The sequence below is a fragment of the Aythya ferina genome (genome assembly GCF_964211825.1).
Source record: "Aythya ferina genome assembly, chromosome: 2".
Classification (NCBI taxonomy): Eukaryota; Metazoa; Chordata; class Aves; order Anseriformes; family Anatidae; genus Aythya; species Aythya ferina.
In genome coordinates, this window is record NC_140297.1 from 110,081,972 (window position 1) to 110,108,506 (window position 26,535).

Sequence of the window (26,535 nt, forward strand, 5' to 3'; positions counted from 1 at the left end):
AAAATACTTTAAAACAGCCCTAGAATTTCCTTTGGTTTACTTGATGAAGTATTTCACATGCATTATGTGTTGGGTCCCCCAGAATTTGTTATCTGACAACTTGTAAGTTATCTGACAACTTGTAAGTTATTTGAGACTTCAGTTATCCAACAAATTTGTTTTGACTCCTTTTGTGTGTTTAAAGCTAAAAATTACATTGAGATCTTCAAAAATCATATCAGAATGATTTCCAGTTAATTTTTACAACAGAATAACCTCTCAATAAAATTTTCCTGGTCTGAGACTGCTTTCCCACCATAACAAGCAAAAAAAGTGCAATAAAATTAAATAATCCACTCTTCTATTTCCTTTTGAGAAGTACTAATTCAGTCTGCTTTTCTGCTCTTCATAAAAGAAAACAGAAAATAGTACTTGACCAAAACCTTTTCTGTCTTTAACAATGCTGCATCATAGGTAGTTTACAAGCATTAAACTCTGAGTATTTTAAAGAATCTTAATTCTTTAGATTGGTCATATATATATATATATTAAATATATATATATATATATATATATATATATATATATATATATATTTAATGTCTAATTGCTGCAAACTTACCCCTGGCATTAACATGTTGTAAGCTAATTACTGAATTTTAACCTACTAAGAATGCAAGAAATACACTAAAGTAATTGCAGTCATTTAGAATTAGATTAATCTCAACAAACTTTATAAAGACACAGCAGCCAAAGCTAGTTGCTTAGATTTACTAAGACTGATAAACATGCAGTTTTAAAGTTTGATTAACAGTTTGTCACTTTTGACCAAGACACCATATACAGACAGGCGTCCTGTATTTGGTTAGATTAATCTTTAGCTACAAAGTAAGATATCTTGCAAGGCTAACAATTCACTCCATTGATTTTTCTCTATGGTAACCAGTAAGATGACTCCAAAGCCAACAGCAATCCTATAAGCTAACACTTGAATAAAGTTATCAACGATTCACAGAATCACAGAATCATCTAGGTTGGAAGAGACCTACAAGATCACCGAGTCCAACCTCTGACCTAACACTAACAGTCCCCACTAAACCATATCCCTAAGCTTTACACCTAAACGTCTTTTAAAGACTTCCAGGGGTGGTGACTCCACCACAACCCTTTCGGTAAAGAAGTTCTTCCTAACATCCAACCTAAACCTCCCCTGGCACAAATTTAGCCCGTTCCCCCCTGTTCTGTCGCCAGACACGTAGGAGAACAGACCAACCCCCACCTCGCTACAGCCTCCTTTAAGGTATCTGTAAAGAGCAATAAGGTCGCCCCTGAGCCTCCTCTTCTCCAGGCTGAACAAGCCCAGCTCCCTCAGCCGCTCCTCGTAGGACTTGTTCTCCAGGCCCCTCACCAGCTTCGTTGCCCTTCTCTGCACCCGCTCATGCACCTTGATGTCCTTCTTGTAGCGAGGAGCCCAAAACTGAACACAGTACTCAAGGTGCAGCCTCACCAGAGCCGAGTACAGGGGGATGATCACCTCCCTAGCCCTGCTGGCCACACTGCTTCTTATGCAAGCCAGGATGCTGTTGGCCTTCTTGGCCACCTGAGCACACTGCTGGCTCATATTCAGCTGACTATCAACCATCACTCCCAGGTCCTTCTCTGCCTGGCAGCTCTCCAGCCACTCCTCTCCCAGCCTGTAGCTTGGGGTTGTTGTGCCCCAGGTGCAGGACCCAGCACTTGGCCTTGTGGAACCTCATACAGTTGGCCTCAGCCCATCGGCCCAGCCTATCCAGATCCTCCTGCAGAGCCTTGCTACACTCAAGCAATCGACACACGCACCAAACTTGGTGTTGTCTGCAAACTCCTTTAATGTGCATGTATATGTGTGTATATATATACACACATACACTTAAAAAAGTGATTATAGGGCTAAATATAATCAGATTGCAGTGGAATCTTTCACACAGGTGATGATCTCATCTGTAAACATATTTACATGCGGAAAAAATGCCCACCCACCCAAGTCTACACTCCCCCTGTTAACTGACTTCCTTATTTCAACTTCTGGAGAATGATTTTTATTTATTTATTTATTTTTTAAAACAGAAGTACAGATCTACAATCCTTTGCCATCATCAATGTTCAAAAAACATATTGCAATTGGACAAACCTGACTGTAAACGCACTCTCCAAAGACACATGGTCATCAAGGTAAGTGATGAGACAGTAGCGTACATCTTTTACTGATGTAGGTACTTTTACATCAGGTAATATTCCCTGCATCAACATTTCTCTATTAATTCTGGGCGTCCAGTTAACCTAAAATTAAAATTTATCAGATTAATCACAAGTTAAATTATTAATCACTAGCAACATAATACATCTGAGATCTTGCTGAAGTAAAATACAGGTAACAGAAGCTCTCAGTGGAAAGCCGGAGTTTTTTCCAACAGTGGTTAATGCTATCTATCCAAATATGGAAGTTATTCAAAAAAAAAAAAATACACAAAACAAACAAACACAGTTTCTCTTACTATATTTTCTTAAGAAAGATCTGATCCAGAAAAAACGTCACATATATAATGATGCTCTACCTTCGTATTCGGCTCCACATTATTCTATGGTACGAACACAGGTAGAGAGCTAAGACTTCTGAAAAGTCTTCAAGAAGGAACATGTCCATACAGCATTCCTAAATGTTGGGAAAACCCCAGATATGAAGAATGCTGAAATTATATTATTGTGTTTAAGAGAAGAGCTGGAAATTACTACCTTACTTTTCGTATTACTACCCTGAAGCATTATTTAATAGTTCATTAAATGTCTTCAGCTCATTAAGGACACAATTTTAACATATAATTTTAATTTTTTAAGCAGAGAGTGAAGTTCCTAACAACACAGTCTTGAGGAATATTATTTAGAATCATAGTTTGATGTCTATGGATTTTAGAGATGCAGCATAGTATCATTTCCCCACACTATACTGCTGTTCAAATATACTTGCCTTAATTTTTTCTGCCATGGATGAAGTTATGTGTATTTCCCTTTCTCCTTCATCATACATCTGAAATATAAGGTTCCGCATGGTATCACCAGCAATCCAATTAATTTCATCCTGATGTTTAATTTGAATAGCTTTTTGTCCATCCATACTTAAGATCTGCAGTCTTGCAACACGACTGCTAGGAAGAAGTTTAATAATCTTTTCCACTGGTGGCACATCTTTACAACTCTGTGTGGGGGGAAAAAAGACATAATTAAGACATCAGATATACACATAAACACATAAATATTGCTCCATGGCGCTACTCTGGCCTGTTAGGTGTGAACAGCTGCCCAAACATGAAATTAGCTTGACTTATCAAAAGTGAAGTTAAAGGGTATGTCAGAATGCTTACAATGGTTAATGGAAACTGGAACTGATGATAGATACTTAGGAAATATTTTGTGTATAGTATTTAAAAACCTACAATTTCCAAATACTTCTTAAGAGTAATCAGAAGTAATGTTTCATATAGGTTATCTTGCCCCATTAATATGTTTATATCTTTGTCAGGATAAAACAAGGGTCTCATCTTCTCCAGTTGTGTGGCTCTCCTGACTGTCAGTGAACTGAGATGTACAACATAGTTAATAGAAATTAAGAGTTTTAAGACTGAAATGTTACTCAAAAAAAATTAATTCCTAACCTTTGGGAAAAAAGAATCTCAACTTCCTTCTTTACTAAGGTTTTGGGGAACAATTTACGATACCCGTTCTGTCTCTAAACGTTTATGCAACAAAGGTTGGAAGGATCCATGGAGTAAAAGAGAACATAAAGTCCCAGAAATATTGCTTATTTCTGAAACACTTCAGAGATTTCAGAAGTAAACTTGAGAGGTGTAGAAAAAAATTGAATTTTTGCCTTTTTATGGCTTCCCAGAGATGAAAAGGGCAGACACAATTTTCAGGCCTACGGTAATTAAAAGAATGACTTTTGGGGGTAAAGTTGATTCATAAAAAAAAGTTGGTTTAATATAAAAAAAACTTTCATAAAAGTTGGTTTAATAGCAAGATAATACAATAAACAGCTTCCAATCTTTTGTTCACTCAAACATTTCAATCAATACTTACAGGAATTTCAATCTTTGCTTTGAGCATCTGGTCTTTCTTTATATTCTGTACATGTATAACCGGACCAGTTAAGATGTTTGTTCCTGCATTACTGCAGTCCACAGAATACACGGGTAAGTTTGCAGCACCTAAAAACTGTTTAAAATGTAATATTAAACTTTAGTGTTGTGTTTTGTTTGTTTGTTTGTTTTTGTTTGTTTGTTTGCATAACTTCTAGGATTATTCCAGAAATGTGCAATTCTAAAGATACACACAATTATTTACAGATAATTTTTTTTAGATTTCACAAAATCAAACGAAGTTTTTTTTCCCCCCCAGGTGATCCACATATGAAATGTGATGCTTAAACTCTGTGCGTCACCATGCCACTGCAGACCCACATACTTCCACACTACAAGAATAGAATGTATGCACGTGAATTATAAATGGAAAGCAGACTATTTTACCCTGTGCAAACCACTTTTATTTATCTGTCCCTGCTGAGAGACTGATTTCACTATAATTGTAAAAGTCACTTTCTTGAGTTAGAAAACAAAACAAACAATAAAAAACCTCTCTGTCCAAACAGGCAAAACCCTTCTACTTTCAACAGCCACAGTAACACCAGCATTCCTTTCTGGATTTATTCAAGTGTGCACAATAGTCTCGTCTATTACTAATTTTTAGGCACTAGACCTGTATTTTCATCTTTAAGCAAATTAAAAGTATGTTGTCTAATTCTTTTCCTAAACAAATTTTAGTATCATATGTGGAAATATATGTAAGTAAAGTATCATATGTGGACAATATCACTTAGAATGTCTTAAAATCTTAGTTAAATATTCTCATATCATGTTTTTTTCCGTTTCTAAGTGCAGGTTCCTATGATTCTGAAATTTACTGAATGAATCAATGAATGAGACCAAAGAGTCATAGTGTAGCTCTTCACAGAATCACAGAATCAGTTCACAGAATCACAGAATTGAAGGGGTTGGAAGGGACCTTGAGAGATCATCGGTCCAACCCTCCTGCCAAAGCAGGTTCCTTAGATCAGGCTGCCCAGGTAGGCATCCAGATGGGCCTTCAATATCTCCAGAGAAGGATACTCCACAACCTCCCTGGACAGCTTGTTCCCAAAAAAAGCACTACTAGATGCCAAAAGATGTCTCTTTTCGCAGTCCTTTTAAAAGTATCAAAATGAAACGTTATAAAATGCAGTTTACCTTACAATGAACGATCAGCTTTGGCTGTGCTGTTACATTGCCTGATTCATCCAATACTTCAACCTGAAAGGGGAAAGCCGTACCATTTTCAATCTTAAGAATTTCAGAATCGGGTTTTACTTTCAACTGACGTGGTGGGCCTGTAAAAATGCACAATTGCAGAACAGCAATTATATTTAGGTAACCTTCAAGACCCTAGATTTCAGTTTTTGCTATCTTGAAAAGTGTTTTAAAGCCACATTATCAAGGTATATGTGGTAACAAACACTTTAGTTCAATTCAGGTATACTGATTTATGACAATAAGTTTCTTGACACTTTCTGTCTTTCAATACATATCACCTGCCACTCTTTTGAATGAATTCAGTAAGGAATAGTTAAACAAACATGGCGAACCCCAAAATATTAATGTTGAGATACCTGATCAATCATAACATGCAGCAGTTTAATAATGAAAACCACCACAGCTACAATTTGCGTGCAAAGAAAAACACAACAAATTTTGATGGTATTACTTAGTAAAGCGAAGCTATTAAAATAAATCTATCCCCTGAATGTATAATTAGTTTCATCAATTTTAAAATAAGAGAAGGAAATCATAGATTACTATAAGATGTTTCTGAAAAAGGACCGTATCTTATACCTTCAAACATCTTTTATATAAAACCATTAAAGCTTCCATTTGAAACTCAATGATAGAGGAACAGAAAGGACTGAAATAGCTTCTATTCGCTCCTTCCTCAGAAAACAGCTTCAATAGCCAAGGGTAATCAATAAGAAAGATAGGTACTTCAGAAGGTCTAAATTGCCAGAAGCAGAAGTTTCTAAAAGGGGATGCAACTGCCTTCAGTCCAAGGTAAATAACTAAGCAGTGCAAAATACAATCTGCCTCAAGTCAGATTGTTCCACCCTGTTTTCTACATGAAGCCTTAACTCCCCATATGGTAACAAAAAAGGGAATAAACCATTCCTTGTTGACCTAGAGAAGCCTGAAATACATGAATTCTCTGCAAAATGAGACAGGAAAGCCATCTGATAGGTTGAAGGATGATTTTTGATCTATCTCCCAAATTAAAAAACAAAACAGCAAGAAAATCAACCACCACAAAAACAAGTAAAAATGGATAATAGTAATCATGTAAGGAAATGCTCAGTATCAAGACATGCACAAAACATAAAATTCTGGTAAAGGTGGTGAACCTACAAACTTACATTTCTTGTGTTATGATAAAGTCAATATATAACACTAAAATTCTCATACAAAATCCCATCTTGCCTTGCCACAGCATCCCCCCCCTACTATACTGGGGTAATAAATTGAATGAGAACTTATTCACAAGCTGTCTTCTACAGGGACAGCAAATTAATGCAGGTTAGTACAGGTTAATGTGCTTAATATTGAAGAAAACTGATGAGATAAAAAGATTCAATTAATGGTGCTAGGTTAGAAAAACACTAAAAAAAAAATTGATGAAGAAAATCTCAAGTAAGCAAATTCCAGCTGCTAGAATAACAAACAATGCTGAGCTGTGACTTTTATCTTATTATTACCAAGACTGACATGCTGTTAGCTTTGTCTAATTTCAGTCATCACTTGGACGACTTAGAATATCTTCATGAAATGCTTCACTAAATGTTTTATCTCCTTGGGAGAAGAAACATATTAATAGGATCAGAATAAAGTTCAACAGAAATTCACCACGTATTCAAACAATACTTACCAGGCTGCAATCTTATTTTAAAAATTTGTGTGTCTTCTTTCAAACCAGGAAGAGTAACCTTCAGATTAAAGTTCTAATGAAAAGAATATTTTAAATATTAACTTTAAACAAAACCAGATCATAGAAAAATTATCTCTCAGTCATGTCAATCCATATATATGTAAATTTCAAAAGTACAACCAAATTTTCTTGCACTGCTACATAAATCAAGATTTTTTCACTGCACTAAAATCTATTTTTTCATGTTATTACTCCCAGTGATATTCAGTCTAGGATTTGCACGTTAAACTAGGTTCTGAAACCACCAAAAGCAGCTATCATAAATTGTGTTTTCCTGCTTAGAGGCTTGTTTCACTGTTGTGATTTTGGGAACAGCATAGCTTGAAAGAAAGGACCTGCAAGTTCTGTGTTCACTGTATCAGCTGACTGCCAGAAGGAAGGTGACAGACTTGCTATTCATCTCATCTTGGAATAAAACCATATGAAAAACAACACGTGCTGTACAATTCCATCACTAAAACTGATCTTCACATGAAAGCCACAGAAAGAAGCAGTCTAATGTTAGTAAGTTGAAGTATTCATTACTTCATTCAATCAAGCTCTGCATTCATGCACTAGACACTATCCCTTCTATTCTCCCAGCATCTCTTATCTTTAAACCTTTTTCTTCAATATTCATTTTTGACTTAATCTTTTTGACTTGGCATCTTGACACTGTACTGTTTTCTAACTCTTATTCATCAGTTTACGTCTTTGACTTCATTCATTTTAATCTTTCAACAGTTGTGTCCTCTTCTCTTGTATCTACTATAGTAAAGAACTACATGTATTTTCCTCTTTAAACTTTGTTTCTCACCCTTCTCCTGACTGTATTCAAAATCCTACAGGGGAGCAGTTGTCTTACAATTGCTTACACACTTTTCCAGTTTTCTCATTGATTCTACACATAACACCAGAACACACTTTTCTCTGACTCGACTGGGTGAAATTAAATCTACAGAACATGATGAAATCTACTTCTCTTTCTTGCCTATCAGTGCTTCCCTCACCAATGACTGTGATCTTTAATATTTTGTAGTTCCATCAAATTTCTCTTTCCATTCTGCATTACTACTCCTACATTTTTCCCCTTCCTTCCTTCTCCATCTTGTTCTCTCACTTTCTGCTAAATTATTTCCAGAATCCCTATTACTATCTGTTTTTCTTTTAAGATGCTGAAAATGTCTATGTTCTTCTCTGCTTATTTTAATCACCAAAAATTACACTGTGCCCTCACCGCTGCCACAAGCTAACAGACTGAAGCTGTGGGAAAGACGAATTGCACTAAGTAGAGCCATAAGAAGTAATTTAAAAACATCCCAAGAAATAGCCATAGATGGTTTTTTTTTTTCTTAAAAAATCAATTATTTCAAGTTTAAGTTCATTAGCATACCTTGCCCTGGTAACTATTTACACAGCCTCTAGCAGTGACACCCTTAATGACGCAATTTGTTCCTGCACTCAGTTTTTCATATTGCAATGTCAATCCACTAAAAGAAAAAAAAAAAGAATAGATTATAAAAATAAATAAATACAACAGAGATCATTCTAATTCTCCAAAAAGATATATATATATACACACACACATTCAGATATTCCTATGGAAATAACAGCAAAAGTGCAAGTTATCTCATGTTAAAAGTATCCATTACATCACTCAAACAAAATCCTGAAAAGAATTACCATATTGCTACAAGAACAACAACAAGAACTAACAAAAATCACCTCCACAACACCCCAACCCAACAAGAAACCAACAAACAAAAATATGATTGGATGGCTGAATTACCTAGCTTCAAGAATTGGTTTAATGTCATCTCTCAACTGTGTTGTGTGACCAAACTCATCTTGCAATTCCAAAGGAATATTGAAAGGCACTCCAACTTGAAAAGGAAGCTCCAAAAGACCCACCGAAAATTTCTCTGGTTTGCCCTCTAAGAGAAAACAACAATACATTTTTAGAAGCAATTATGTATGTTCATTAGCTTTTTCTTGATGAAAGCTGCAGTTAAGAGGTGGTTTTCAACTTTAAAGCATTGTAAACAAAAAAAAATTGGTTGATTGATTTTAAAAAACAACAAAAACAAAAGTCCAAACAAACATACTAACATTAGAAACAATAGTTAAAACCTACTGCCATACTCTAAGGTATAAAAAAACATAACAGAACAGCCAAAAGTTCAAAATACTTCTGATATCAACACAGCACCTGAAAATGGGCAAAGTTCTTCTGGACAGCTTTCAACTAAACATTTCATTCATTTAATTCTGTTAAAATTATATGCAGCATTTTTGTTTTACAATTATCCCAAGTTTGGGAGATTAATATGAGTAAACAGTATTTGAACAAGATAGCTGAGTGCGTCTTTCCTGTGAAATCTTGCCCTGTTAGATGGCCTCCAATTAGGCACTCCACATTAAGACAAAACATGCACATTTAATAGTTGTGAAGTCTTTGGCATCACTTGCACAGAGCAATGAAAATAGGAGCCCGTGAATCAAAGTTTTGTGCAATCAAACTTTCTTGGCTAAGTGGCCTTTGAAAAAAGATGCAATCAATATAGCACAGCTAGATAAATATCCTATGAAATAAACAACTGCATTCAAGGTACCTTCAGGGTGTTACTACCAAGGATTTTCTTTTCACAAGATATGTGAAAACTACAGGGGATACAGGGGAACAGAAAATATTACCTTGTATTGGCCAGTTACTCCAATGGTAATGGTAAGTAATAATTTGTTTCCAATGAGATTTGTTTAATTTTTTTTTTTTTTAATGATCAAAGGAAACATTAATTGCAGGCTGCCATGCTGGGTGAAGATAATACTTTTTTAAACACAGAATGAAGTTCTGCAAATTTTAGGATTCTCTTCATGTATCTTTATGTATTCATTTAAAGATTTTTTTCCCCTTTCTTCTCTTGGAACTTCATAGAAATATCTTGAGATTCCAGTGCCGGGTTTTCAGACATATGTTTAAATAATTGCTCTCTGGAAATGATGCCAAACATTTCTGCTGTATCATCACACAAAAAATACCTTCATGTACGCCGCCAAAAGTACTTCAGAAGCTTTTAGAAGAATACACTACAAAGAACTCTGTTCTGCCTAAAGGGTTTGCATTCAAAACCTCCAGTTTACAGAAATAATAGGAGGGTACTGAAAGCATCTACTCTTTCTTGATCTTCTAGAAACAGATGATAGCTTTAGATGATAGCTTTACCTCCTGAACTTGTGCTGAAAATATCCATTTTAATATTAAATAAAAATGAAGTACTGTTTTTTGTTGCCTCCCCAAGCCTTCTAAAGTTCACAGAATCATAGAAGGGTTGATGGGGAAAGAGACCTCTGGATATCATCTTTTCCAACTCCCCTGCTCAAGCGGGGACACCTAGAGCAGGTTGCCTGGGACCGCATCCGGATGGCTTCTGAGTATATCTCCAAGGAGGGAGACTCCACAATCTCTCTGGGCAATAAGCTCCCTCCAAGCATTAAGAAACACTTGTGGTTTTGTGTTTTGTTTTTTTTTTTACCATGTGGATGACCAAAGCACTTCCAACCCCCATACCCTTCAGGTATTTATATACATTGGTAAGATCCCCCCGAGCCTTCTCTTTTCTAGACTGACGAGTCCCGGCTCTCTCAGCCTCTCCTCATAGCACAAGTGCTCCAGTCCCTTCATCATCTTTATAGCCCTTTGTTGGACTCTTTCCAGTAGCTTGGTGCCTCTCTTGTACTGAGGAGTGCAGAACTAGACACAGTATTCCCTGTAGGACCTCAACAACAGTCGACAGAGGGCAAGCATTACCCCTCATGCGCTACTGGCAACATTCCTCCTTAAACACCCCAGTGCATACCATCAATCTTCCTTTCTGAAAAGGCACATTGCTGATGCACATTCAACGCCCCAGGTTCTTTTCTGCAAAGCTGCTTGACGCCTTTGCATAAAGCTGTCAAGCTGGGAGAACCCCAGCATGTACTGGTTTACGGGGTTGTTCCTACCCAGGAGCAGGACTTTGCAGTTCTCTTTTACTGAGGTGTATGAAGCTCCTGCCAGCCCATTTCTCCAGCCTGTTGAAATCCCTCTGAAAGGCAGCACAAGTGTATCTTACCAGCCACTTCTCCCAGTTTTGTCCAACTTGCTGAGGGGACACTCTGCCTTATAATCCAGATCATTAACGAGCATGTTAGATAGGATCAGACCCATTATAAACCTCTGTGATACACCATGAATTGGCTCCAATTAGACTTCACTGTGCTGGTCATCACCCTCTCAGCCCAGCTGTTCAGAAAGCTGTCAATACACCAGTCTGCTTATCCAGTCCATACTTATCAGCTTGTCTGTTTGCATATTGTGGGAGATGGTGCTGAAAACCTCACTGAAGTTTAGACAAACAACGTCCGCTGCTCTCATCTCATCTACCAGACCAGTCAATTCATTATGAAAGGTTATCAAGTTGGTCAAGCACGACTTCCACTTGGTGAATTCCATGCTGACTACTGCTACTGACTTTCTTACTCTTCCTGTGCTCTATCACTTTGCTGGGGATCAAAGTGAAGCTGACCCACCTATTCATAATAACGCCAAGAAGAAAAAGAGCGATTCTAATTAAGTAAAAATTTATTTTTGTAAAGTATGTTAAGAGATTTCACATCATGGAAAAGCTTTTGATTCCATCATCACTTTTTTTTTTTTTTTTTTTTTTTTTTTTTACATCTATTAGACAAAAACCAAAACAAAACAACCCAACAGATTGTATCTTGGATCTACATCATATTTTACATGCGAGTATTACGTTTCAGGGCTGAAAATTACCTCTCCCAACTAAAACATGAATAATTTTGATACAAAATGAATCAAAACAAAACACAAAAAGTAAAAGAAAACTGGCATGGCTGGAGTTCTTACCTATAATAGTAAATTTAAATGTTTTAGATGGCAGAGTTCTTCCTGCATATGTGTCTGCACTACTTTCATTTAATACGACTTGCAGCTTCAAGGTGTAGTTCCCAAGTTTCTGAAGATTTTCTAAAGAGAAATACAAATAAATTTATAAAGAAAAAGTGAAAATTATAAATAAACTGAAAATATTTCACCTAGGAACTCACCCATTTTTTTAAACCAGTATGGCCATTTGCCTCCATGCTGACTTATATGGGAAATTATCTCTTTATTTCCTGTAGGTGCTGAAAAATAAACAATTACCTACATGTATTTAGGATTTATAACATAATTCTCTATTATATAAAAACATGTCACTTTTAAATCTAAGAAACAGAAATTCAGTTTCAGTTTATCACATTGATTACGGCTTAATAAAATATTTATTTCTACATCTAATCCCATTTTAATTAAAAATTGCTAGCCCCAGACACGTTAAAATGTAAGCAGCAGGTTTATGAAGCTGTGTTTTATCAGCTCTTTCATTATATGTTCCCTGTCAAGTCTGAGCACTTGCAGGCTGTGCAATTCATACTGTCAACTGATCAACTTGACAAATGATAAAACAAATTAGCTTAAATTGGAGCAATGGTAAAAAACATGAAGTCAACTGCAAGTATATCTGAGCAAAATAATAACATTCTTTTTTTTGCTTCAAATTGTTTTGTTTGTCTTTATAAACACTTCTGCTGCATGAAGCCACAGCCTGAAAGAACGTATAATGAAACTGAGGTAATTTTTAGTGACTGGTGCTATAACATCAGATAGTACAGGAACAATACAGTTAAAAACTCTGGCAATAATATATTCAAAATAGATTTTAGTGTAATTTAAGTAAACACAGAATGCGACTGCAACAAGACTACATAGAATAGAAAGAAATGCATGAGAAGACACAACTTGATCTATTGGTTAATATAAACAATTGTTTCACATCCTGCTTTTTCACCAAATGACATATATAAAGCAACATTTGCCAACATTTTTTGGTGTATTTCTTCGAATATTTAATTTTGGAAATATTGGGTTATTATAGTAAGTTATGATGTTTTTTACTGTAACATATAATTTAGAGAAATAATTTCTAACATAATTTAATATATGCACATAGTTTAATATATATACTACTTATTTTCAGCTTTAGCAGTTATCAACACTGAAAAAACAGAACTTCTCAAGTAAGTAGTTTTCCTATTGCACTGTCAACTGCCAGCAACCTAAACTGAAAGCCTCTATATATTATGCAAGATGAACACCTTGAAGATGCTCACATTTCTTGTATTGCCCCTTTATAGATTGATCATGCAAGGGGCAAATTTATCCATAGGAGAAATTTCTTCACTTCTATGAGAAGTGAAGGAAGTGTAACACTTCTGTGCATACTGATATGCAAAAGTGACAATAAAACTAATGGGTTCTTAGAAGAGAACCAGTGGGAATACCTGAGCTTTAAAGGGAGGGCACTATTACATTCTCCTGTTCTACTGTTCTGAAAGAGGATACAACCCTAAGTTATTTACGTTTAAAATTTGCAAGCAACTTTAAAGGTAATATTTTTAGGTACCAAACTAGTCTGGTCTCTAGCTTTACGTAACTTGAATGAATTGCTGTGTTAATTGCAAATTTCTTTAAACCAGAAACTATGCATATTATGAAGAGAATCTGAAATTGATACGCTCTCCTTTTATGTGTCAGAAGAGTTAATAGTAATATAGCACTGAGACGTTAAATATTTGGCCTTAAGGCAACTGTCATTTCATGAAATGTGGCTTTGGATGCATACATGAAACTCTGATGGAATACTGTCCTTGAAATTAAAAGCTTTCCAAGTCTACCAAATTCTAATATATGCACAAGAAATGATACACAAGCAAATATTTTACATTTCATGCATTTTTAAATAATAAAGACTATTTAGAAAATAGTCTTTAAAATTAAAGATACTAAAGTACTTACAGTGTAAAATAACCTTGAGTTCAACCAGAAGTTTCTTTGAACCTCCATGACTGGTACCAGGAAGTTTTTGCATTGCTTCTCCTTTTTTATTCAAAATTTCTATTCTTAATGCCCCTATATTTAAACAGAAAAATGAAGGACTTTTAAAGTATGCTGTTTTTAAGTGACTGGAGATTTCTGTATTATTTTGTTTTTGTTCGTTTCTTTTTAACAGAGGTGAACACTATCACTTTAAACTACCATTTTCCCTTTGAGTATTCAGAAAATGAAACTGTACCTATTGGTGTACCAGCAAATCTTGTTTCATTTGGTAATAGCTCATCTCCTTCAGGCCATGTTACAGACAATTTGTCAGGAAGTCTAGTGAAAATGAGAGAAAGAACAGTTTTTCTGTGAGTTAAAAAAAGAAAAAAGTAATTTATCTTTAGTAGAACATATATGAAGCTCCTTTTCTGGAAAAAAAAAAAAAAAAAAAAAAGGTTCAAACCCATTTGTTCTTGTTTAAGAGGGTTTTTTTGTTTCTGCTCAAACGGTTGACTGCCCTTCCATTGGGAATAAAACTAACCATATGTTTGTGCTTCCTGAAAAAATACTAAAACTCTTAGTAGGAACTGCACAAGTAAATCACCACAATTCAGAGCTTACCTTGCCATTTCATCCTCTATGTATTTTTTAACAGCTTTGTCAGACACTGTTCTGTCAAGTTTTGAGATTGGAATAGTTTTCGTTTCAGCATACAATGCCTTAGGTTCCTGGAAAAAAAATAAGTCAAGTTAAAAACAGCCAGATTATAGTACATCTGAGAGAAAAACTTCTCTATCAAGGGACCGATAGGTAGACACAAACATAATGCAATATGCTAACAAATGGTGACTCTTTGAGCACTGTGGTAGAATTTGCTGAAATCACAAGGGTTAAAAATTGGATTGCAATATACTAGTGAGCCCAACTGTGATGCTAATGTCGTATGGAAATTTAATTAATTTAAATTCATTGATCATGAATAATTATGTTTAATATGCGATTTACATTAAAACTGATGTAAATAAGCAATTTGATTCTTTCTAAGCAATTTGATTTCTTTGCTAAATCCAGAATTGAACAGTTGTTGAAAAAAACAAACAAAAGAATTTTTAAAGTCTACTACAATTCAGTTTACAGATTCCATAAGCATATGAGGTATGAGAACTCTTTTTAGTATTTGTCTTACCAAAGCAATTTGAACCTCTCCTCCAGTGGCAAATATATCTCCATCATGGTCTCCATACAAAAAAAAATTCTCAATGCTTCCATAGAATATTGGAAGAGTCTTAGTGGTTTTCACCTGTTAGTTGAAGACAACAGGTAATTTCAATACATTAAATCTGCATTAAGTGTATCGTATTTGCCTTTTATACAGTTCAAATGCTGTTACAAAATAAACAAAAAAAAATCCCAACATCAGTGAGGACCTAACTTACCAGCTGCCCAGTTTTGTACGTTTTCCCATCCCACTCTATTGCAGAATATACTGTCCAAGGGCTCTGCATTCTTTTGGATGGCAAATCAGTACGTGTCGTTATTCCTTTAAAGACCGTGAATTTAATCTGTTTGTCATATTTCTCATGACAGTCTTTGAGCCACAAAGCAAATTCTCTGTCAATTTTCATTCGCTGCTCCTATAAGGAGATAACAAAATAAATGCATATTATCAATGCATTGCACAGAATGCAAACCTGACAATTTGTGAAATATGAACGATTATAGGAGAAAAGAGATACTGTAGTCTAAAAAAAATGGAATCTTCAGCTTGGAAACAGTACAGTATTCCACAACAGTTACACTTCCAGCCAGAGAAAGAGTTTCCCTCTGTACTCATATTCTGTTATGAGGATAGTCTTTCCACAAAAATTGTTAAAGAAAATAAAAGGAAAGACAAATTTATTTTTTTCAGATTTAAAGAGTCAGCTTTAATACTCACTGAAACTGAGAGAAGCGTCTGCTACAAAGACTGCAAAAGTGTCCAAGGTGAAAGTTCTTCAGAAGCAGAGAAATAACCAGTGGCACGAACAAATGACCCGGAAGTACACATTTCATTTATGCCAGAAAGCAAGATGTAATAGATTAAAATAATCACCTGTCCATTGAAGATTCTTGTGAACAGAGTATTCTTGTCTTTTAACTTCAGTTCTAGATCCATGAAAGTGAGTTTGTTTGTGCTGACCTGAAACTTATCATTGGTAAACAATGCACCAGAAATTCTGTTGTAGCATTCAATTGGTGCCAATCCTCTCTTCTTTGGAGGAGCACACCAGTCAAAACTTAAACAAAAGAAGACAGACATTAAAATCATCTTCTGTACAAAGGAAGGTGCTTACGTTGTAGAAAAAGATTGATCTACATTGTAGAAACTGATTATTACTTACTCTTCCACAGTTGTGTATGGGATTAATCTTCCATTCCAAAAACATTCAAAAATAGGTCTTTTTCCTCTGGCACCCTTTTCTACTATAAAGCAGTCGTAATCTTCATCATCATCATTTAATTCTTGATTAAAAAGAAGACAGTCTCTATGAATAAAATTCTTAAAAACCAGTGTAATATCACACAACACAGCATTTAATGATTATCTGTGCATAATAGGTTATGCCCAGTAGCATTACACATGATACCAAGTTGAGTATTTATTAGCATTTTTTTGTTTAAGAAATACCAAACAAAAAGTGTAAGGAAAATTTTAAACAGAGATTGAATATTTCCAAACATTAAGTATAATTTGAATAAATAATACTTATTTCCCCCCTCCCCCTTAATGCCATATGACATTCTTCTAATATCAAAAATCTTGTCATTATTAAACTTCATTTATTGTGTTAAAGGAATTTCAAGGGGTGATGATTTTTTTTTAAACCCTAGCATTTAAATCTGAAAACCCATCAAGACTGCACAAAGCAAATTTTACATTTAGGGCTTAGTCTACATGTTGTCTAGTGCAGTATTCTGGTGTTATAATGTCTTGAATCAAACTTCTGCTCATTATTTTCTCAAAAATCTAACAGTCAGGAAACCGAAAATGTTTCAGTCAGACATTTTTGTAAGAGCTTATAGTTTGATAGCAGAGGGAGTTATGTCAAAGAACAAGTTTACATGGACAAGTTACCAAAATAACCAATGTCAAGAGGTGAAGTTCTCTGTTTTGCCACAATCCCATTTAGATGATAATTTATGCTTCAATTTAAATTTCTTTTTCTAACTTTAAAAGATTTGTAGTAGTAGGATTGTTTATAATATGACTTTACCACCGATTAGCAGCATAACATTTCACTCACTTGATGGATAACATGGATCATCGGGGTATGTTTCTTTATCATACAGGAAAGGATGATATCGGATGATGCCTTCCACTATACCTTCTCCTTCAACAAGCGCCTTAAACTCAAAACTATCTGCTGTAGTATTTATATACAATGTCTGCATGTCATCTTTGATCTCTCTAAGATTGACAATCTTTGGTACTTTTCCTTTTTCAAACAATGAAATCTGAAAAACAACAAAAAAAGTTGATCCTCCTTAGACCAAAAAACCTAGAGTAATTAGCATTTCTGGCATTTGTGTTAACTATTAGCAAAATGCATTAGCTTCTATGCTGCAATGATAAATAACGTTACTTCTCAAAAACTAAATTACTTTTGTATCTTAAAATGCTGCTGTAGTTCAAAATACATAATTTTTACCCATAGATATAAAATTTCTTACCTCAATGTCAATGTAGTTGAAAGGGCTTATGTCTTTTGTTACAGCATTAGTTTCATTCCCTTTTGGTCCATGGATATAATAGTGATAGATATGTCTGTAATATTTTTTAAATGAAAAATACATCTCCAAAAATTGAAATTAGAAAAAATGAACATTATAATTTTCAGTTAAACTCTGCAAACAACAAGTATACCTGATACAGAATATTTACTAAAGACTGCGAGTTGTTCTTTTTCACTTCTTTGAACTCTTATCTCCTTCACACATAGTCATTCATACGATCAACTTTTTGATAAAAATAACCAAGAATATTACAAATTGGAAAACAATACACGTGAAAAAAATATTGTTGTTACATAGCTACAGATCCAGCATCAAACCACAAGCTAGTAAAACTGTAGGCTGTTTCGCACTCTAGAGATTAAAATGAACTAGAGCCAAAAAAACCTCCCACATTGTTTCCAATTTTTTATATTGATCATTTGAATAGTAATAGAAGTATTTAACAATCACCAGCCTTACATTATTCAAAAAAAAAAAGTTACCCTATTTCAATATAGACAAAGCTATGGATATGACCTGCATATTAGAAATACATCTTTTAAAATCTGTAAACATTATGCACTAATAGCACCCGCATCCATTTCAGAACTGCAAAGATCTATACTGTCAGATAGGTTAATTCTTTACATAGAGATATGAAGTTTGAGAAAATTTAGGAGCTTAAATTCTATTTAATTCAACTTTTCAACAAGCTAGCTAATTCTTCCAGCTTCCAAAGTCTGAGTCCTTAAACCTCATGGTAGTGGTTTGCAGAAAAATGAGTTTATACAAGCCAATGAGACCGAATGTACAAGGAACCTAAATCAACCTGCAAATGTTTATAACCTCTTTGCTTCTGACATCTACCACACTAAATTCATCTCAAGGAGAGATCCCAGGTCAAAATTCCTCATGCTCTCATTGCTCTTGACTTTAGAGCAGACTGGTATGTCCTCACTGCAGAGCATTTTGCTTGCACCTCCTCTAGACCTCAAGAAGTGCTCTTGTGGCCTTAAAGCAGAATTGTATTGGGATTGATCTTCCCTCCCTCCAGTTCAAAGCATCTGAAATAATGAGGGCTGTTCTGTAGTCCAATAGAGCAGAATGAAACTGGTATCATCCTGTGTAGCAAAAGGCATGGCAGAAGGATATTCAGAGATGTTTGAGGGAATAAGGCCAGCTGAAATACTGGTAATGAATTGTATAACACTGTGAAGCAAAAATCTTATTAGATTTGCTATAACAGCTGCAAGGGTGTAATTGAGTAAATGGTGCTTGGCTTCCCTCTCAAGTGGGAACAGTTTTTTCCACTTTGGGAGACCTCTGGAATGAAGACACGTGTAAATGCAGCTAATCATCAGAATAGACCCTAGAAGCTAATGGGGTACCTAAGTTATTTATCAATGTAGATGTACCCCAAAATTTCCATACAGTTATAAAAGGTTTCAGTCACAAGTTATGAGAACAGTATTTAATATATTATCTAATCTAATCATCATATTATGTATGACCCATTACTATTACACTACAGTAACAAAAATAAATAAATTATAGATTAGAAACCAAATTCTAGTTCACCAGTTTTTCAAAATTGGACTACACAACACTAGCAATGAGTGGACAGTATCATACAGAGTTCTCCCTCTAAGGCTGGGATGAAGCAGCATTTTTATATATATATATATTTAAAAACACTACGAACACAAAGTTAGATACTAAGGTTAGGAGTACAGCTGTCAAAGTAACAACATATTAAGTTACTCATAATTAGATTAATGATTAATAATGTAACAACAAAATTGAATAGGTTAATAATTAGAATTGATAATTATATAATAATTATAAAGTCACACTGATGCTGATGTTTGTAAATATCTTTCTTTGGATTGGGGACTTTTTCAGTTGTGCTGATTTTAGGAAAAACAGCCAAGAATACATCAACAAAATATGCATCATCAACAGTCTTAACAGGAACAAAGCCATTGATGATGTACTAATAGGAAGCAACTTGTAATTCTCTGATTTTGTTAGTAAGCCTAATTTTAAATCAACTATAAAGCACGAACTTACGCCAGCTGCCTTGTCCAAAGATGAAAGTAGTTTTTCAAGTACTGCATATGATCTAGTTGAACACCTGTAATGACAACTGCCGTGAAACTCTCTTTATCCCTTTCTTCTAATATTAGATTATGAAGAAATCTTTCATCATCACTTGTGATATGTGTAGAGTCAGTTGGCTACAAAAAGAGTAAAATAATAAGAGCAGGAATGTAAACTGAATTGCTGAACTCCCATCAGCTTTGAAAGGACTAAAAATCAGAACAGGAACGCAAACACACAACACTATGTATCACAAAGGACTAATGCTCAAAACGAAAGCTTCCGTATTCAAAACAAATGAACTGAGAATCCATGATCCAGTTCATTTTCAACTCACTCATCACAGTATTTTAAATGTTGAGAAATGCATTTAATCATGCTTAACGTAGCACTGCGTAGTACCTATGTCCTCATCTATCAAATGGAACGATCGTGTGTCCAAGACGTAAGAATTTATACAGTAAATCACGCCAGAAAAAAAAAACATTTTTGTTTTTAAATGGATAGTCTGCTTTCTAGAATAGAACTCATAGAGGAGAAACATGCTTTGGTTGTGAAACAGAAAACATGAATCCTCGGTTCCAGCTGAAATATCTACCAGTCTCACAGAAAAAATGAAGTTGTGATCGTCTTTTCCTGGATGAATGCACCTTGCTTTTATATGACAGGTTCCTAAGCTGCATAAAAACACAGTGGTTACTGTAATGCTTCATGCTGGACCAGTGGATAGTTTTTGCATATGCTCCATCCAGAAAAGAAGGTATTTTGAACACAAAGATTGAGATCTTTCTAGAAATCACAAATGCCTGATACAGCTTCACGCCTCATTTTGCAAGAAAGCAGGCAAAAAGGAAATGTTACTAAATTACTAAATGTTTCTAAATGTTACTAAATTAAAGGATGCACCTCTGAGCTAACTGTAGGTAGTGAAATATGTTAGTCACCAGTGTCCTATTAAGGCTTACTTTCCCCAGGGAACCAAAGAGCTCTCCTTAACCAAAAAGATAATTAAACCAGTTTTGGTGCCTTTTATCAAACTCAAACTGCAGTAATCCATTACAATTTCTATTTCTGCCATAGCATTCACTTGGTCACCTATGTGCACTTTTTCAGGACATGCATGGGACAAATTCTGACATTTAATTTCACGTCAGTATTCCAAACTTGCCTGGCTACTTCAGTCATTTATATCAACTACTTTAGTCTCAAGTTGTCTATCCATCAACTCCACACTGTTGAGTTACTCTTCTATCACTGAGTGCTTCAGTATCTATCAGTTTCTCATTTCTTCCTTTAACACTACACATTGCAAGTGATGCAGAAGTAAAGAAATCCCCAAACAAATATTACAAAAACATTACACAGGAATTATGTTACAAGAAATACTACAGGAAATCACTTTCAATTAAAAATGAGAAAGCATCAAGCCTACTTACTTTCCTATTTCGAATATATCCACTATAAATTGCTTCTTTGTTCTTCTCCTTCTTTTCAAAATCCTCTTTGGAAAGGACAAGTTCATGAACATCCTGAGAATCCGCAGGTTTGCTTATCATCTGTTTATATTTTAGGATTTAAAGATCAAAATTAGGGTTAAAATGAATACAATAAAATAATTTAGTGACATGATGTGATATCTCTAATGTTTTAAAATGAACCCAAGGATTGTTATCTACTTACCCTGGCAGATTGTCCAACAAAGAATACTGCTTGTTTGCCGCCAACTCCAAAATATGAGATATCACTATTTAAACTACGAGGTACTGGCAAAGGGCGAACATATCCTGAATGATCACTGCGAATAAAAATGGCTTTTATAAGTTTTCTCAAGCCGATTATCATTTAAAGGGGAAAAAAAAACAAAAAAAAAAGAAAGAAAAAAGATCCTTCTGATCTAACCAGCTTGTATTAAACTCTTCCCTGCAGTCCCTCTCTTCTTGTCTTTTATTGTCTTTTATTTCATAATTATATGAAATAAATGTCTTTTATTTCATAATTATAATTTCAATTAAAAGCAATGTGCCTAAAATTCCTGATGTACTTTTTTTTTTTTAAAAGGATGTCAATAGAGTAACTTCTTTCTCTTTAAGAAGAAACTCTCTTCTAAAAGAGAGTTTCTCTTCTTTCTCTTCTTATGTCTTCTGTCCCTTCTAGCAAACCAAACTGCATTCAGTGAAACACACCTGACCTTTTCACCTAATTATTCTGTTGCTTATGTACTTTTTTTTTTCTTTTTTTTTTTTCTTTTTTTTTTTTTTTTTTAACACTGAAAGACAGATAGGGATTTGGCAGTGAAAATCTTACAGAAAAAGAAATATGCTACTGTACTTAAAAATTCTCTCCACTGCTAACTGAAACAGTGACATTGCCAATAGGTCTGCATAATAGGTACTGTGGTACCAGCAATTATCTACAGGTTTAAATGGTACAAGATAAGGGGCAAATCCCTCAGTGCTCTTCTTTGACTACAGCAAAATGTTAGCTGTTCTGCTTATGCTAATGAAAATAGATCATTAAGTGAGCCTTCTTCCTTATGACATAACACCTCAATGAAAACACTTTTGAGTCAAAATTGGAAATGCCAGCCATCTCTTAAACAGTCTTGAGGAGATGACAAACACCATCAATAACTCAATTCCATGTCTTTTGAGTCAGCTTGGATGGATTAACAGTCTTACCTAGTTTAAGCTAACAACAGCAAAAACACCTATTTCTCAAATTACCACAATAACGAATGAAAAGGTGCAGACAAGTATCCTAGTGTAATTTACAGCTACGCTCTTATCAGTATCAACCCACAATTTAAACTTATAGTTTAAAAATACTACACATTTCTATTGTTATTCAATTCACCTAGAGCAATCTCAAAAACAGTGTTTCTTTACTAATGACTGGACAAGATAACCTAAGTTATCAAAACCCCAAACCTTTTCATCTCTATTATCACTTCCTGCTGCTCCAGTACTCTTCACGTTAGTTTTTCATAGAAGTTATTTATGATTAAGGCTACGATCACGATCTTCAAAGAATCCTGTCCTTGGCCTAAGGTATTTTTAAGGTATTCTTAAATAAAAAATGACTAAAGCTCAAGAATTGTACGTAATCACTTGTCTGGAATTTTTCTACAGTAGGGTTAACTGTCACTGTACAGGTTGAAAGGGAATGGACTGAAAACCATAAAATGTATTATTGCAAGCATCAAGAAACACCATAAACTTCTACTTTCTTCTTTAAAGGCAACACTTTTATTTTGCCTAGCCTTCTTCAACAGATACAGACATCTTCAGTTACAATTTTGCATTACGTTGTACACAATTAAGTCAAAAGAAAACCCTAACCAAAACCCTGTATTCACTATACCCTTGGGGAACCTGTCACTGAATGCATTGTTTACTACACTACTGAAAAGCTTTCAGGTAATAGATGAACATGGCTTAAGAGCTCTGCAGAACACAGAATGCTCTTAACCGTATGCAGATGAGTTGAAGACAGCTTAGAAAAGGCCACGAGAATAAAAAAAAAAAAAATGTTCTCGCAGTACCATAGCATCAGGAGAGTATTTCTGTGTTATGAAACTTCTTTATTTTCTCCTCACAGAATATACGTACCTGATGTGCAATCATAGAATGGCAGGTTTCAGGTAAGCACTGCTGAAGAGCTGTGCCTTCAAATGACAAATTGTACAAGTGTTTGTACAATTTGCCAATTGCAAAAACGATTAAAACATTCTAACCTCTCAAAGTCACCTTGCCTTGTAAACTTTGACAATCTGTACACCGCCCAGTTGTTAAGCTCTTTAGAAGTCATTCCTCTTCCATTATCAATCACAGCAACAGCTGGTTTTCCATTGGAATCATCAAATAACTGTTTGGGGAAAAAAATAAAAATAAAAATTAAGGATCACAAAAAAAAAAAAGGAAACGCACACCTGAGAAAAGCAGAATGTTTCTATCTTACCAATTTGATCTGGATGCTTCGAATACCAGCATTTCGGGATGTAGCTGATAGAGAATTGTCAATCAACTCGGCAAGGGCAAATGCTAAAGAAATTAGAGAAAAATCAACATATTAAAATCCTGTTCTTAAAAGACAACACTTAGACGCACATTTGCAGGAGTTTCTTCTAAGCCATCAGGATAATACATTCCCGTCCTGGGTTTATGTGGCAAGGTGTTGGTAGTGGGGGTAAGGGCTGCAGGGGTGGCCTCTGTGAGCAGAGCCCTGCAGCTGCCCCATGTCAGATCTGAGCAGCTCCAAAAAGGACCCGCTGCTGGCCAGAGCTGAGCCAGTGACTGAAACTGATTGCATCTCTGTGATAACATACTTAAAAAAAAAGATCTGTCAAAGAACTACTATATTCTACCTTCAAGCCACGCTGTAAAATGTAATGTTTTTATATGCCAATAGAAGATTTGATGTTGATAACATCTTCTGTTATCCAGAGGTTTTCTATCACCGGAGTTATGTACTTTGTCAGCTATATGGTAATGCACTTTAATACTGTCCTTTTGAAGCAGATGGCAGTGGACATGATTTTTGCACATACTTCAAACACTTTTATGAAAAAGTGTACTAAATGATGCAGGCATTGATGCAATCAGTACAGCATGGAAGTGAGCATAATGTTAAGTGATGAAAGTGAAAAATGTCTTATGAAGAACAGAAAGGGAACAGCAAAGAAATCACCTGTGCCAGTAAATAAAGGAAAATAAAAACATTATCGTTTCATTTCATAGTAACATTCTGAGGCCTGCTGAAAGAAGGAAAAGAGGTTTTTCTACCAAGGGAATGATCAGCATTTCATAGGAGAGGAGCAGTAGCTGCAAAATACATGACCACTTATATGAAGTGCGGTACTGAACGATTTCATATTCATCAAGAACTTATGAGATTTAACAGTTCCTTCTATCAAACCGTTTGTTTGATTGCAGCGCTGTTAAAGTGAAAATAGAATGAGAGTTGGATTGTTTGTTCATTTGAGTCTTGTTAAATTCTGTGACTGTGGAGAATGGAAATGCTTCTAGTTAACCCAACTCTAGCAGTGAGGACAATACTTCCGTGTTTTTTGGAATTAACACATTTATCTAAAAGTATTTTTGTCACATTTTTTTCTATCAGCCTAAATTAATGTATGTAAGCAAGCAATAATTCAACACTGATGAAAATCATGACGAAGAAATCTCATCCTACTGATTTTGTTATTTCTCTTGTAATCTATTCATATATGCAAAACACACAGCTTAAAACAACAAACGACTTCAGAATCCAAAGATGAGACTGGAAAAAGAAACAGAGAACATTGCCAGTAACAGAAAGAATTCTGATGAGTGAAATTAGCAGAAAAGTCAGATAACCTAAGATAAGATGCTAACCATCTACCTCTGGGTGGCTTCAGTATCCGTAACAGGAACCTCCCAATACACCACAGCGCATGTCACTGAAATATGACACGAGGTAGCAGTATGATGTTGCAATGTTTCATTTTCTGAAGAACAATCAAGTCCTGTTCAGCATTAAGATCTATCACCCTGACACAAACACATGGTATCTGCTAGCTTCATACAAGCTAGCATCATCTGCTAGCTTGTATCTGCTTCTTCTTATTCTCTGAAGGAACAGTCCCACTGTTGACAACACTTTGACAACCCAAAACTCGGAGTTGGAACTAGTGAGGGACATGAAAAGCAATGAGAAGGGCTTCTGCAGGTACATTGCTAGCAAAAGGAAAGCTACAGTAAGCATGGATCTGCGGATCTATGTGGCAGGAGAACCAAGGACAACAGGCACTGAAAGGGCTGAGGTACTTAATATGCTTTCCTGCCCCACCCTCATCCCTTGATCTTCACTTGCAAGGTTTGCCCCGAGCTCTACCAGATGCTTAAAGTTACTAGCAGAATGTGTGGGGAAAAAATCATCTCCCCTAATACACGAAGACACGGGGAGCTCACATAAGCCCATGCATGCAAAGGACACTATGGAAGCTGTCTGATGCCATTGCAAGGCCACTCTCTACCATCTTTGGTGACTGTTTAGTGGTGACAGCAGAAAAGCAAATATCTTCTTCATGAAAGGCAGGAAGGATGTAGGGAGCTACATCCCTGACCTGTCACTACAAAAATATCACAGGTCCTTGCAGAAGACATTTCCAGGCACGTGAAAAGTGACACAGAAACAACCGGAGTAGCTTTACCAAAGATGAATCATGCCCAACCAACCTGATTGCCTGCTATGAGATGACTGGCTCTGTGGACAAGGGAAAAGCAGTGATGTTATATATAGCTTGACTTTAGCATGGTCTCTGATGTGGTGTCTCACACTAATCTTATAGACAAATTGCTAGACAGATGAACATAATAGGTGAGTTAAAAATTGGCTGGGCCAACAAACTCAGAAGGCTGCAATTAGCAGCACAAAGTTCCAACCAGCAGCCAGTTACTAGTGCTGTCCCACAGGAAACAAAAATAGGGTCAGTAACACAGTCTCTGTGCTCTCAGTAAGTTAGTTCACGGCCAAAACCAAATTTGGGGAAGTGGTGAATATAATGGAAGGCAGGGCTACAGTGCAGAAGGACCTTGATGGAAATCTCAAGAAGTTCAACAAAGGCAAATCCGAAGTCCTGCACTAGGGATACGTTAAGCCCATGCAGCAGTACACACTGGGAAGCACACTTGCTCTAAAGCAGCTTTACAGGAAAGTATCCGGATTGG

The 26,535-nt window shown here is 35.4% G+C and overlaps 1 protein-coding gene across 2 annotated transcripts in view; it reads right to left on the reverse strand.

The window, feature by feature from the left end:
* The window catches only part of SMCHD1 (structural maintenance of chromosomes flexible hinge domain containing 1), a 79,628-nt gene that overhangs the window by 36,983 nt on the left and 16,110 nt on the right, over positions 1-26,535 (reverse strand). The window contains exons 4-26 of one of the 2 annotated variants that reach the window (XM_084510688.1): positions 23,786-23,868; positions 23,562-23,692; positions 21,509-21,623; positions 21,265-21,384; positions 19,799-19,965; positions 17,687-17,780; positions 17,260-17,470; positions 16,357-16,477; positions 16,068-16,251; positions 15,412-15,609; positions 15,162-15,275; positions 14,597-14,703; positions 14,229-14,311; positions 13,952-14,065; positions 12,163-12,240; positions 11,963-12,082; positions 8,843-8,987; positions 8,447-8,543; positions 7,015-7,087; positions 5,295-5,434; positions 4,093-4,227; positions 2,984-3,211; positions 2,150-2,298 (exon numbers count right to left, since the gene is read on the reverse strand). In XM_084510688.1, coding sequence (XP_084366814.1) covers positions 2,150-2,298; positions 2,984-3,211; positions 4,093-4,227; positions 5,295-5,434; positions 7,015-7,087; positions 8,447-8,543; positions 8,843-8,987; positions 11,963-12,082; positions 12,163-12,240; positions 13,952-14,065; positions 14,229-14,311; positions 14,597-14,703; positions 15,162-15,275; positions 15,412-15,609; positions 16,068-16,251; positions 16,357-16,477; positions 17,260-17,470; positions 17,687-17,780; positions 19,799-19,965; positions 21,265-21,384; positions 21,509-21,623; positions 23,562-23,692; positions 23,786-23,868 — 3,007 coding nt within the window. Of the gene's footprint in view, positions 1-2,149; positions 2,299-2,983; positions 3,212-4,092; positions 4,228-5,294; positions 5,435-7,014; positions 7,088-8,446; positions 8,544-8,842; positions 8,988-11,962; positions 12,083-12,162; positions 12,241-13,951; positions 14,066-14,228; positions 14,312-14,596; positions 14,704-15,161; positions 15,276-15,411; positions 15,610-16,067; positions 16,252-16,356; positions 16,478-17,259; positions 17,471-17,686; positions 17,781-19,798; positions 19,966-21,264; positions 21,385-21,508; positions 21,624-23,561; positions 23,693-23,785; positions 23,869-26,535 lie in introns of those variants that run through there. The other variant, XM_084510689.1, reaches the window with a different exon arrangement.